Source organism: Lissotriton helveticus, chromosome 12 (assembly GCF_964261635.1).
Source record: "Lissotriton helveticus chromosome 12, aLisHel1.1, whole genome shotgun sequence".
NCBI lineage: Eukaryota > Metazoa > Chordata > Amphibia > Caudata > Salamandridae > Lissotriton > Lissotriton helveticus.
Window position 1 is genome coordinate 828,316,444 of NC_136073.1, and position 13,857 is coordinate 828,330,300.

A 13,857-nucleotide genomic window follows, 5' to 3' on the forward strand; every position below is an offset into this window, starting at 1 on the left:
TCCGTTACCCGCTCCGGTGGGGGGAAGCGTTCAATTTTTTCTGGCAGAGTGGAGAAAAATTACTCAGGACAAGTGGGTGCTGAATATTGTTTGCAATGGATACAGTCTTCGGTTCACCAGCCCTCCTCCATCGATTCCCCCGGTCAGCTCGCAGTATCAGCTGCGCGAGCTCCAGGCGGAGGCCGATATCCTGTTAAGGAAAAGGGCGATAGAAGGCGTACCTCTGTCTCAAAGAGGAAGAGGTCTGTACTCCCGGTTCTTTCTGGTCCGCAAGAAGGACAAGAACGAGTTCAGGCCCATTCTGGACTTGCGACAGGCAAACAAGTGGATTCGCAGAGAAAAGTTTCGCATGCTGTCGTTGCATCAGATCTATCCTCAGTTGCAACAGGGAGACTGGCTATGTGCCATAGACCTACAGGATGCATACTTCCATGTGCCCATTGCATGCAAACACAGGAAGTTCCTGCGATTTCAAGTCGGCACCAATCACTATCAGTACACGGTACTTCCGTTCGGGCTGAAGTCTGCGCCCAGAACGTTCTCGAAGGGCATGGCAGTGGTAGCGGCACACCTGAGGAAGAACAAGGTGTTTGTCTACCCGTACCTGGACGATTGGTTGATCAAGGCCTCCTCCTTCTCGGAAGCTCAAGCACACTTCCAGATGACGTGCGTTCTGCTGAACAAGCTGGGGTTGCACATCCACATGTCCAAGTCGGTCCCGACTCCGGTCCAGTGCATTCAGTACTTGGGAGCCTCCATCAATACGCTGTCAGCAAGCGTGTCTCCTTAGGAGGAGCGACGGTTATCACTCCTTCGGAAGGCTCAGGCTCTTTTGACGACTCCGTCTACTACTTTGAGGACGGTGTCTTCTCTACTGGGCTCGATGGCCTCTTGTATCTTCCTGACGCCACATGCGCGGCTGCACATGAGACCGCTGCAGGAGTGCTTGGAGGATCAGTGGGACCAGAGGAGAGGATCTTGGGACGACAAGATACAACTGTCTCTGCATGCTCTTCAGTCTCTGAAGTGGTGGTGTTCAGCGGAGAATCTCCTCAAAGGGGTTCCCTTCCACAAGGACATTCCCACTCAGACTATCGTGACGGATGCTTCTCTCCAGGGCTGGGGAGCGCATTCTGAAGACCTACAGATTCAAGGGACGTGGTCCCCGACGGAGTCCACGTACCACATCAATTTCCTGGAACTCAGAGCTGTTCACTTGGTACTGAATGCCTTTCATCCGTCCTTTCAGACCAACTCTCTGCTTGTACAGACGGACAACACGACAACGATGTATTACCTCAACAAGCAGGGGGGCTCGAGATCCCGCACTCTGTCACAGGAGGCGCAGGCGATCTGGCACTGGCTTCTGGCCCGAGGTCTGTCGATAACGGCCACCCATCTGCCAGGTGTGCAGAATGTTCAGGCAGACGTACTGAGCAGGCTGATCCAGGAAACCCACGAATGGGTCATAAACGACGAAGTACTAGGAGAAGTCTTCGCAAGGTGGGGAACTCCAGGCGTAGATCTGTTCGCCACCGCCGAAAACAGCAAATGCCGAGACTTCGCCTCCAGGTACTACCAGCCGGGGACGCTGGGGAACGCGTTATGGATCGACTGGTCGAACAGCTTTCTGTACGCTTTTCCACCCATTCCCCTGATTCCGACGGTTCTCATCAAGCTGTCCCAATCCAGGGCGCGGATGATACTGATTGCCCCGGAATGGCCCAGACAGTGGTGGTTCACGGACCTGCTTCACCGGTCTCTCCTTCCTCACATGAAGCTGCCGTGCAGGCCGGACCTTCTCACGAAGTTCGGGGGGCGGATGGTGCACCCCAACCTCTCGTCTTTGAGTTTGGCGGCATGGCTCCTGAAATAGTGCAATATGGCCATCTGAATCTCCCAGAGGATTGTATGGACATACTGAAGGAGGCTAAGCGACCTTCCACTAGGACTTCTTATCCTTACAAGTGGAAGGGGTTTTGCATCTGGTGCAAGTCCAAGAACTATGACCCTACGGCATGCAAGGAGGATTTCATCCTTCCATATCTACTTCATCTGGCGCAGTCTGGCCTTAATGTCCATTCCATTAAGGTTCATCTGGCTGCTTTGACTGCCTACAGGAAATGCCCTTCACAGACTTCCTTCTTCCAGATCCCTGTGATCAAGGACTTTTTGGAAGGCTTGAAGAAAGTGTTCCCTCCTGTCAGGCTTCCTTCGCCTTCATGGGACTTGAATGTGGTGCTGTCCAGATTGATGAAGGAGCCTTTTGAACCTATTCATAAGGCTTCGTTGCAACACCTGTCCTGGAAGGCGGCGTTCCTCGTGGCCATTACATCGGCCCGCAGGGTGAGTGAAATTCAGGCGTTGTGTTGCCAAGAACCTTATACTGTATTTCATGCTGCTGAGGTTGTTATGCGTACTCACCCTAAGTTTCTTCCCAAGGTTGTTTCTGATTTTCATATCAATCAGACTATAACTTTACCTACATTCTTTCAGAATCCTTCCTCTCCAGCGGAAAGGTCTTTGCATTCCCTGGATGTTAGGAGGGTGCTGAAATTTTATCTGGATAAAACCAAAGATATTCGTAGGTCAGACCAATTGTTCATCAATTATGGATCGGTCAGGACGGGTCTTGCTACCTCTAAGCAGTCCATCTCGAGGTGGATTGTGTCCTGCATACAATTGTGTTACTACAAAGCTAATAAGACCTTAGGGGGCAAACCTAAGGCTCATTCCACCAGGGGCAAAGCTGCCACGACAGCGTTGCTCCGTAATGTTCCCATTGCAGAGATCTGCAAGGCGGCCACTTGGAAGTCGGTCCATACCTTTGCTAAGCATTACTGCCTGGATGCTGATGCCAGGGCAGACGCTCAGGTTGGGCAGGCTTCGCTGCGGAATCTGTTCGCACAATAGTGGCGTTATTTCTTTGTTCTCCACCGCCGCTTGGTGTGGGGATGGGCTTGCCATTCTATTCACTAGATTATGACTATACACAGAGATCCCCTACTACAGAAGGAGTAGTTTCTGTCCTGTAACTCCAGTTCTGTAGTAGGGGTATCTCTGTTATAGTCATAAGTGCCCGCCCTCCTCCCCGGTGGAGAGAGAGATGTTCATGTGCGGAATGCTACAGGTCTGGCGTGTTACGCCTTCAAAAAGAACTGAAAGTAACTGGGACCTGCAGGGCATTCTGGGATACTGTGAAGTTCTGGAAAGTTCTCTTAAAGGCACAGTATCCTGTTCTGAGCCACATAATGGCAGCCTATGGGGCTTGTCTGTCCAGGTTCTTCTCTCTATCATTCCTGAGGGATTTTGCTGTTAAAGCAAGGGAAATCTGTACAGGCTTTGCTGTTTTGTGGATGTTTGTGGTGGAATTTCTTGTTGAAGTACTGGACAGTGTAGCCTTTTTAGGCTGCATTATCTGTCTTTAAATTCTCTCTTAAGTGTCTGTGCAGTTCTGCATTTTTCGACACTGTAAGAGATTCTTTTTGATTGCTCCGGGGTCCACGCACATGGGCGGGACTATTCACTAGATTATGACTATAACAGAGATACCCCTACTACAGAACTGGAGTTACAGGACAGAAACTACTCCTTCCTTTCAAAATGCATATTGTTTCATTTTTCAAGGTGCCATGTGACGCACATACATGCCACATACATGCCCTTAGGGCATGTATGTGCGCCACATGTGCACCCATGCAGTTTTCAGGGGTGCAACAGGGTGTCCTATGGACACCCCTGCACCCTTGAAAATATTCAAAATTTACGATTAGCAAATTGCGAATCGCACATTTCCCCTTCATTCCTATGGGCCTCCTGGCCCATAGAAATGAATGGGAAATTATTCCTTAATTGCGATTAGCAATTTGCTAATCACAATTAAGGAATTTTAAGAAATCGCTAAAAAGAAGCGAATTTCTACATACATACCATTTTGCGATTTCTAAATAGTGATTCCTTAAAAATCGCTATTTAGGAATCGCAAAACGGAATGTTGATACATATGGCCCTCAATGTACTCCTGAAGTACACTCCCATACTCATAAATGCTTTTGTAAATTGGCCTTATGCCTTGAGAATACTGTGGAAATGTTCCAGTTACATATTTACTTATGTGTAGGCACTTTTCTTGTAGCAACCTGCATGCCCACCTAAACGCCTTGTGATTAAACCAGTATGTAATGCTCTTCAGAAATATGTGGGAGATACTGGCAGTCCAACCCAGGCGAGGCCTGGCTCCTGTCTGGTATTCCTAGCCACTGCCCCTTTCCTGATCAGGGGGTCTGTCAAAGGACAGTTTTGCCATCTCTGTCTTCAGGAGTTTTCTGAACCACACCTAGTTGGGCTTTTCTATTTGGTTTGGAGACAGAAGGTTCCAAATGTTAAGCTATGGACTCTCATTTTCCCTCCCATTTCACAAAATGTCTGTGTTCCAACTCGTTGCAAAGGGGTTTAGGATGCAGCCATTGGCATTTGATAACTGTTGGTGGCTTAATGGTAGGCAAAACAGAGGTTTCACCAGACTAGAAAGAAATTATGGGCCTAATTTGGATGTTGGGGCTCCGACAGGCCGTCAGTGGTTGGTCCGACCGCTGACATCCCTTCAGACTGAACACCGCATTACGATGCTGGCAGTAGGAACCACTTCTATACAATGAAAGACTGCTGCCTCCACCAGAACCAAAGATCTTGATGGGGTGGCAGTTGGTGCTGCGTGCAAGAATGGCAGTGGTGCCGATGCAGTCACCACCGTCGGGATTACAATATCCCTTTCCAACAGCCTTTTCATGGTGGGTACACCGCCGTGAAAAGGTTTTCAGAAACGGAGATGGGGGCCCCAAAGAAAGCCATTAGTCCATTGTGGGCCACTGAAAAGTGGCCCTAGGGGCATATGTACTGCCCCCCACACTTCCGTGCACCATGTGCCATGTGCATGGAACACGGTGCACGGATGTGGTTTTGCCCCGTTGAGGCATGTTCTGTGGCCCTTTTACATGGCTGCAGCATTCCCCCACAGCATTTCCGATTGCCAACCCGGTGGTCGCATCATAATGCAGCGGTTGCCCTGCCTGCATGCTTGTCGGCAGTCTTCAGACTGCCGTAATAGCGGTCAGCAGTCCAACCGTTCGACATCATAATGATGCCCTACGAGTTAAGGTGTTCAATTAGAATATGAAACTTGTAGAATCTAGGCCTGGGCGTAGTTTGCAGAGTTTAGCTACGCGGAACTCCGCGAGGTTACAAAAAAACTCAGCGAAGTCCGCAAGTGCCGGGGTGCAGTACGAACAGCAGTTTGTGCTGGTATTCCTGCAGCTCGGGTAGAATTTCTACCCGAGCTTTAGCTCGCGCTCGCGAACTTACCGTTCGCGATCGCGAGCGGGGAAAAAAACTATGCTGCACATCGTGAAGCAGTGTTTTCTGCACTCCGCGAGCTCTGCGGAGTGCAGAAAACTCTGCGAATGGAGCGAAGTTCACTGCCCAGGCCTAGTAGAATCCTGGTGGATTACTGAACTAGAGGAAGAAAAATGAGGAACTTGCCTGATGGTGATAATTTGTCCCAAGTCAAGATCGTACTCGTTGACCTGTGCGATAAAGATGGCTGCCACGGCTTCATAAAGTGCAGTGCCGTCCATGTTAATGGTGGCTCCAACAGGAAGAACAAACCTCGCCACTCGTCTGTCGATTCTGTTGTTCTCCAAAAGGCATTTAAGAGTGATTGGTAGAGTTGCAGAACTGTAGCAGGAAGTTAAAAGCATAGTTGATGTTTATGGTAAATTAAAGCTCTTTGCTTTTCAGGTATGTCAATCACTATAATTGATGGATTTATCAAATTATCAAGTCTGACAGTTTAAAATGGGTTCTCTGCATTGAAAATACACAGTTGTACAATAACAAGCAAGATACTCATCAGATGTCCAAGACAGTTGGCACATTGTCATCTGATGCCAATCCAAGTGATCATCCCTAGTGACCCCCCATTCTGCACCTCCAGACATCCTGGCATTCAACATTCTAGAGGCAATCCGGCATTTGTGATACTACTGCGTTCACTCTTCTAACTTCTGCTTGCTGGTTTCAGCTTTTATCCCTGCATTATCTCACCTTCCTGCCTGGGCCCAATCTACTGCTCTCTTTTCGTGTTATTAATGCTGGGGTTAGTTTTATTGCTGAGGATGGCATATTGTATTGGTGGTCACAGGTTACTTGTTTCTTTTCTAGTCTCCCTCCTCTTCTACTCATCTGCCCTCCCCACCCTACACTAACCTCATACTCAGTCCCATCACCTAGTTGTACACGACACAAACCACAGCTTTTGTATCCTTAAGTATTTTTTCTACATTCAAGCAAACTTAGTCCTCACAAGTGCATCAGTCTATAAACTATACACATACAATAGAGGCTGAAAACTTTACAGAAAGTTGGTGACTACCGATGAATTATCTAAACGCAGTTTGACATTGTTGCGATCAACAGTTAACCCTAAACTTTCAGAAGAGTGAACTAGGGATCTAGCAACTGAAGGATCACCGCAAACTCTCTCAAGAGTGAATTGCCCACTGATGTCCTGCCCAGATGGGGTGATCTGGTGACTCACAGATAATCTCAAACTCTGCAAGAGTGAACTGCTGACTTGATTGCCTGCCAAAAATTCTAGTAACCACTTCCTTTTACTAAGGACCTTGTAGCCACCTAAAGCAATTGCCCTATTTGTAGATATAATAATATGCACATTTCTCAATCACTGCTTACCTTGAAGATGTTGCCAAGGCAATCAAGAGTGCTTGTAGTATTCCCTGGATAAATGCAAAAGGATTCTTCCCGGTAAATATGAGATAAAGTAGGGGCAGAAGAATGACTCCGTGGATAAACAGCCCCGTCATCACTGTCATGGCGTAGAGGCCTAGTTTCCTCCCAATCACTTCCGGATCCTCCATGTCTAGAATCTTTCCGGCAATGAGGAAAACAATGCCGAAAGGGAAGTACCTGCAGATACAAGAAGAGAGCATAAGAAACAATGTCACTGACCTCATTCATGACAATGTAGACAACAAAATCTGTGACACCATCAATTAAATCGGGGTCACACCAGCAATGACATTGTAAATGAGGAAAACAATTTCTAATGGGCAGTACCTAAGGCGTATAAGCAAAGTATATAAGCCATCACACATGACATAGTCTGTGAGAAAACCAAGAACACCATCCCTTAAATTGTACCGTGCACCAGCAATTACATCTGTAATGCCAACAATAAACATAATTGGAAATTACATGCATTAAGTAAGAATGTCAATATAAAAAGGAATGCTAATAACACCACACAAGGCATAATATATGAGATCATCAATTATACCACCTATTAAATTAAGGCATTCACTAGTCATAACATCACTCAAGACAGAGATATTGTGTCTTGACTGTTTCTTGCAGGAAAGATTCATATCCATATTGACCTTCCTACAGTACTTAGTTATTTGTTTCTAATGCAAGTATGTACTTTTGAGTAGCAACTGCAGGCAACCGTTTCCAGTTCCTGTGATTTAGTAACACTGAATTGGGGGTCTTACAAAAGTAATATGGGGCAGCCCTCGTGTATTCAATATGGAGTGTCTAAAAAAAGTCAGCAGTTATGTGATGTCACTTCCTGTGATTAATGTAAAAAGAGAGGCCCTCTGCTAATGAAGTGAAAGTTCCTTAAGGCAGGGCTACATAAGTCAGTGTAAATATTTAAGGCAACAATAATAATACAGAACAATAAACTTTTGAGTAATCAATAAAAGAACAGAAGAATTGATTAGAAGAAAGAACCAACAAAACTATTTATCTTCAAAAAGTACAAAATATCTTTTATTTGTAATAATTTCAATAATAAGAAAATCCAATCATACTATTCCAATCGTGTCTACAATCACACATCTCATACAATCTACACTCAATTTAAAAACAACATATAAATGACAAAAATTGTTAATTGAAATTGATATTTAGTGTTCATTTTCATAAATAAACAGTGTGGCACAATAATATTTGACTGTTGTATTCTACACGCATTTCGGCACTGGAGGAGTGCCTTCGTCAGGAAAGGCCACAATCAAACAACGATGATATCCTGTTTTCACGATAGTGGCCACCAAAATGTATCTGTCACTTGTACAGTGCAATCTCTGCTAAGAAATGTAATCTTTGTAAACTTCAATGGGTATGCGCCAGTTGCAGAAATGTGAAATGCAGGTAAGTCAAACGTGACATAGTGTTGACAGATGGATGCTTTGAAACAAGGTTAAACCAATATGTGGAAGATGAATCGCGATACAATGAGCGTTCCTCAGATTAAATGATTTTTAATAATGTAGCATGTTCTCCGGATAAGGGAATCCTCCTCACACATTTATTGAAATGATTACAAATAAAAGATATTTTGTACTTTTTGAAGATAAATCGTTTTGTTGGTTCTTTCTTCTAATCAATTCTTCTGTTCTTTTATTGATTACTCAAATGTTTATTGTATGGTCACTTCCTGTAATGTCACTGAAGCGTTTGAGGAGTGTAATTGTTGTCAATTTCTATGTCCTTGCAATTTTAATGAAATGGTGTAACTGGTTTATTTTTTATTCAACACTTTTCCAGTACCATTTTATGGAAGTATGTCTTCAACTATATCTTATTTTTACCTTGTGATTTTTTCATTTTTCTATTGTACTATTTTGTGTGAAATTTACCATAGAGCAGCATTATTGATGCTTTTTGGGATATTCAACACTATGGCTTGTGCGGAGAATGTTAAAGTCTGTTCTAATTTCATGTCCTTTCTGTTTACACACCAGGTGCACTGCAGGTTTGCACTACAAGTGATGAGTGGATGCCACTGGCAACTGTCGGTGGCAACATTTCAGCCAATTGGTTTTTGCTTTATTTTGCGCACTACGCCACACAGACATGGAGCACCCTTGCAAATCAGCCTTGTATCAAAAGAACCAGTTCATTGAAAATCTCACAGGAGCCCTCCCTCCAGAATGAGAATACAAGCGACCCCCAGAGAAGGTTTCAGCCTTGGTGGGTCACATCCTTGTGGTGAAGCTTAAAACCTATCGATTATCAAAGATATAGGATTGCCACCATGCTTAGAGAAGGATACTGGCCATTTGTTCCATGTTTTAATGTTCTGGATGGGGTCATATTTGCTATTTTAATAACAAATATTGTAAAATTATCTGTATTGCCTCTGTTTGTATTAATAGCTATTTAGGAACACTTAATATGTATTGCAAATCCGTTTGAAATTATTTATTCTTATATTTACCATTACAAGTTTAGATTTTTAACTTTTAATACTGGTTTTTACTGCTTTTACCAGATGTTTTGAACACGTCTTAACTTAAAAACACCACCCATTTCGGTAAAATACTGACTAGGTAGCAATCCAGTGAACATGACACCCATGTCAGAGCATGCCCATTGCACTTAGGGCATCCAATTAAAAGCAAGAAAATTTGAAGAATTTGCAAAAGTCTTAGGGCCTGATTTAGATTTTAGCGGAAGGGTTACTCTGTCACAACAGTGATGGAGTAACCTGTCTTCCAAGATCAAAATCAGGCCTTTGGCAATCGCTTAGGCAGTCTCATTTAAAGTTTTTTTCTTTGTTGTCCCCTAGCTTGCGTTACCTATCTATAGAGTTTATCAAACTGAGTGCTACATTACAGCTGTCTAGGTTCTGAGTTACAATGGTGGCTCTGAGACCATTTTGGGATGTTGGAATTTCTTGACCTCTCTGTCTTGGCTATGATTATAGGGCCCTATTCACAAAAAAAATTGACATATGTAGATTGAGATCAAGCAAACATATATATATATATTTTTCATTTTGAGGTCTTTATATAGTGCTGGCTAGACCCGGAGGTATCAGAGCGCTTTACATAAGGTTCCACAGAAATAAAAAAATTACTTCAGTTACACGTTACATCAGTTACTAGAAAAACATTTCAAGAGAGTAGAAGACAAAATAAATGGAGCTTAGAATGGTAAGGGGGTATAAAAATCACACGGCATGGTCACAGCATGGAGACGGGGAGAACAGTGGGTAGGTGACGACCTAGGGGGTGAACCAGGGCTGATCTCCTTTATAGCTGTCTAGGCAGCTCCACCGGGCATTGAACATATTGCTTGGTCTCCGTACTTTTACACTTTTGAGTAACTTTACTACTTTTGGCTATTCGCCATTTACGAGTGAAAAGTTTCTCAAAGATGAAAAATTACATGTCCCCACTCCCTGTATTCAAGCGTGGATCTTAACTTACAAGTGAAAGATACTATTTGTTACTAAACTGTAAAGAGAGTATCAGTATTTTCATGTTAAATATGAATTAAAATTCATGTAAAACGTGTATTGAAAATGTCAAACAAAAAAATGCTTCAACGTTATTAAACTTATTTTTACTTACATAGTTAATTATTTTTAATATATTACATTAAATTAAATGATTTTCATAAGATTAAAATATAAAAACATACCCTGAAGCATCATATATTTATTTATTATTATGTAGTTAAAAATTACCTATAATTCTGTATACAATTCATAAAAATTTGCTTAATTATTTAAAAAATAAATTGAACTTAATTTTTTAATTCAAAAAATGTTAACATATTGTTAGACAACATTCATATTTATGTTTTACCTATCTATATATTTATTTAACTACAAATTAATTTATGTGTTAAAAAAAAGTTAAAATAATGAATGTAATTTAACCTTAGTTCCTATGGGATTTTATTTTATTTTATAGTCCCCACCCTCATTATTTTCTATGTGAAACTACTGCCGTACCAGTGATTGGCCATTCCTGGCGCGGAACTTACTCTGCTCCAAGTTGAAGTACATTTACTACTGTTTATGTCCTTTTTGGCTGTAGTAACTATGGAAGGGCTGTTTGTGACCAGAATTGGACTTTTTAGTGTATGTTTCTTCTTAAAGCCACACTAGGCCCTAATAATCGATCCTTGCTCCTCTCACCACAGCTCCCCTTTTACTAGTGAGCATTCTCCATTTTCCTGCTACTTGCCCCGTCCGGCTGTCACTACCTGCAGGCCATGGTCCTGGAGGTGACTCCCTCAAACCTCTTACACAGGAAAGGTGTTGTCCATGGAAGACAGCATAAGTCTTCTTTGGAGGATTATGTCCTGGGTCAAGACAGTTATTCTGATCAGCGATGGCATGGTACCCATCATGAGACTATGAGGGACAGATCACCGCTTGTTTTAGGATACCCACATATAATAAATGTACACATTAATTAAATGAATAAAAATAATTTACATAGTTATTGGCTAGCCTCAAAACTAGGTAAGAATCCAAACTTCCTGAATCTACACATGACACACTTGGGCCATAGTTAGCCATGAAAGAACTTGCAATTTTCGCACCTTTGCTAAGGAGAAGTGTGGGACTATCGAGTCAATTTATAGTCTAAAACCCTCATAATTTACCAATAGTTGCTAGAACTCTTGACTGCCAGCATTAATATTATCATTTTCTATTTGGAGTACAAATAAGGTATCTTCATTATACCTTACAATTTTTCCATACAAAACAGTTAGCAAATACATAGGATAACATACATGTTTGGAGTTACTTTCAATTTGGGCAGACTCATGGTTTCCTGTAAAATCGAGAATTTAGAGATGAACAAATACCGTAATCCCATTCCCCCCTTCCCCCCCCCCCCTGGTTATTTTGTAGCTATACGCTGCTGAAATTGTGTAAGAAATTAGGTGAAAGGAAAGGCTGAAAAATAGCCAATAACCACTGTAATCAGATGAAGTGAAAATGATCACTATGATAACTCCCCATTTTTAAGAGCATCCTCAGGGTCAAGGTTGGTACACCACGATATTGGTATTGGTACATTTAGCACCAGTAACCCTTTCCCTCACAGAATAGAGACCTTAAAGTGAAATATTGACACAGCGAACATCAAACAGATAAAAAAAGGGCATAGGCGTTTGCAATTGGGGAGGGAATGGTACATTCGAGGAGTTAACCCAGACAAGGTAGCACCATCTTTCCCACAATCATTTACCCCACTTGATGACCGTGCATGTACTTTCACAATGTAGTCTCATGTAAGACTTCAAAGGCCATGATGGCCAACTTTAGCCCTCTATTGAAGATCCCATTTACAGAAAGAGGATGTGGTAAATATGCACAAAAAGAAAGACTAATGAAGACCATAGAAATCTGCTCAAAGCCCTATAAATGTATTATGCTTTCCTTGTAAAATATAAAATTAGTCCACTGAAATGTGGGTGCTCAGGCCATTATTAATCACTAGCTAGGTGGGCTGTTGTGCTGCTGAGGTGGTGTGAACCCCCACAATATAGTGCTGGGCAGACCACCATTTCCGACAACATGCCCTGCACTTTTTGTTTTGTGACACAACTCCCTAAGTAAGAAGTTTATTTTAGGAAAATGAAAAACAAACTAGCTGCGCACAGCAGTTTAACCCATGACCATATGTGAAATTTTACATTGTTTCTTACCTGGGACCACCATGCCTTGTTGAAATGTTGACAAGCCCACCCTAAAATGGCTGACCTGTAGGTGTTTGAAGACAGCGGCCCTATGGTAGATGGACCTTTGGTAGATCACTTTCTCTCAGGGTAAACAGTAAGAATTATTTTGTTGAGGGGGTACTCAAATTCCAATTGCTCATCAGGAGCTAAGCCTAGACTACCAATATAACATCTGAAGAATTTTCATTATAGTGCATAATCTGGATTGAAATAATGCATAGATCAATCAATGTGCTTACCAGACGGCCACTGAAACAATTTTCATTACAGCTTCATTGAGACATTGACACACGTTTACCAAAGGTAATCCTCTGTCACCCATTTTTCCAAGAAGCAGACCTGAAAACAAAGGTGGTGTACATTTTCAGAAAATAAAAATGGATTGTTGTGCATGCAGTTTACACTTTGTTGCAAACAACCAGTTTTCATTTAGATCCCAATACAGAGGTGACAAGTCTCTAAATGGTCCTAGCTTTGGCAAGTGAGTGGAACAGAGACCCAGTGAGAAACGGTTTTTGCATGACAAAACGTGGACACTGTAAAGGTATGAGACCTGCAGCAATTTTACCAGACAGCTACTTCACATGCCTTGTAACATAATAAAATGGTCAAATGTACCTTATATTTTTTAAAGTCCTAGATTTTATTTAATATTTACATTTATATATTTAAACATTTTACATATAAAGGGTGGTATTCGTTTAATATTAGAGGAAATACTAATTGAGATATTTTGAAAATGTTTTTGTCTGACAAAGTTAATTTAAAATACATTTTGTGTCATCTTTAAGTATTTGTACACATGTTAATGGAATATTCTAATCCTATATGCTATTCATTAAAAAACAAATACTACTTGCTCGGAGTAGGTGGCATTTCTAGTGCTAATTCCTCACCTCTTCTGGATCCAATAGCAAATTTTAATAAGATTTTTATTTTTGCAGATTTACTTTCCAGGTACAATTTTAAAGCAGCAGGTGCGGTAAAATGGCACCAGGCAAATCCAAGTGCAGTAAATTCAGAACTAATACATCCAGCTATGATTTTAGCACAGTATTATGACTGTATGAGGCAGACTTAACACAAAAAACATGCAGTAAATCCACTCAGCTCAACTCATAATGATGACTTCAGTGTCAGGTTATAATGACCATGTAAGATAGATGTACATCTGCAAATAGTCTGATATACACCACTTTTCTAATTCGGGGTTGAGGGGTTGCGTTTGAGAGAGTAGATTGCAAAGTGAGTTTATTACCAAACAATCCTCCACACTGTGGATATTCT

The 13,857-nt window shown here is 42.2% G+C and overlaps 1 protein-coding gene across 1 annotated transcript in view; it reads right to left on the reverse strand.

Annotated features, from left to right (window-relative positions):
* Positions 1-13,857, reverse strand: part of LOC144799680 (excitatory amino acid transporter 5-like) — a 258,239-nt gene that overhangs the window by 54,853 nt on the left and 189,529 nt on the right. The window contains exons 6-8 of the mRNA XM_078671162.1: positions 12,810-12,909; positions 6,751-6,984; positions 5,539-5,733 (exon numbers count right to left, since the gene is read on the reverse strand). Coding sequence (XP_078527288.1) covers positions 5,539-5,733; positions 6,751-6,984; positions 12,810-12,909 — 529 coding nt within the window. The remainder of the gene's footprint in view (positions 1-5,538; positions 5,734-6,750; positions 6,985-12,809; positions 12,910-13,857) is intronic.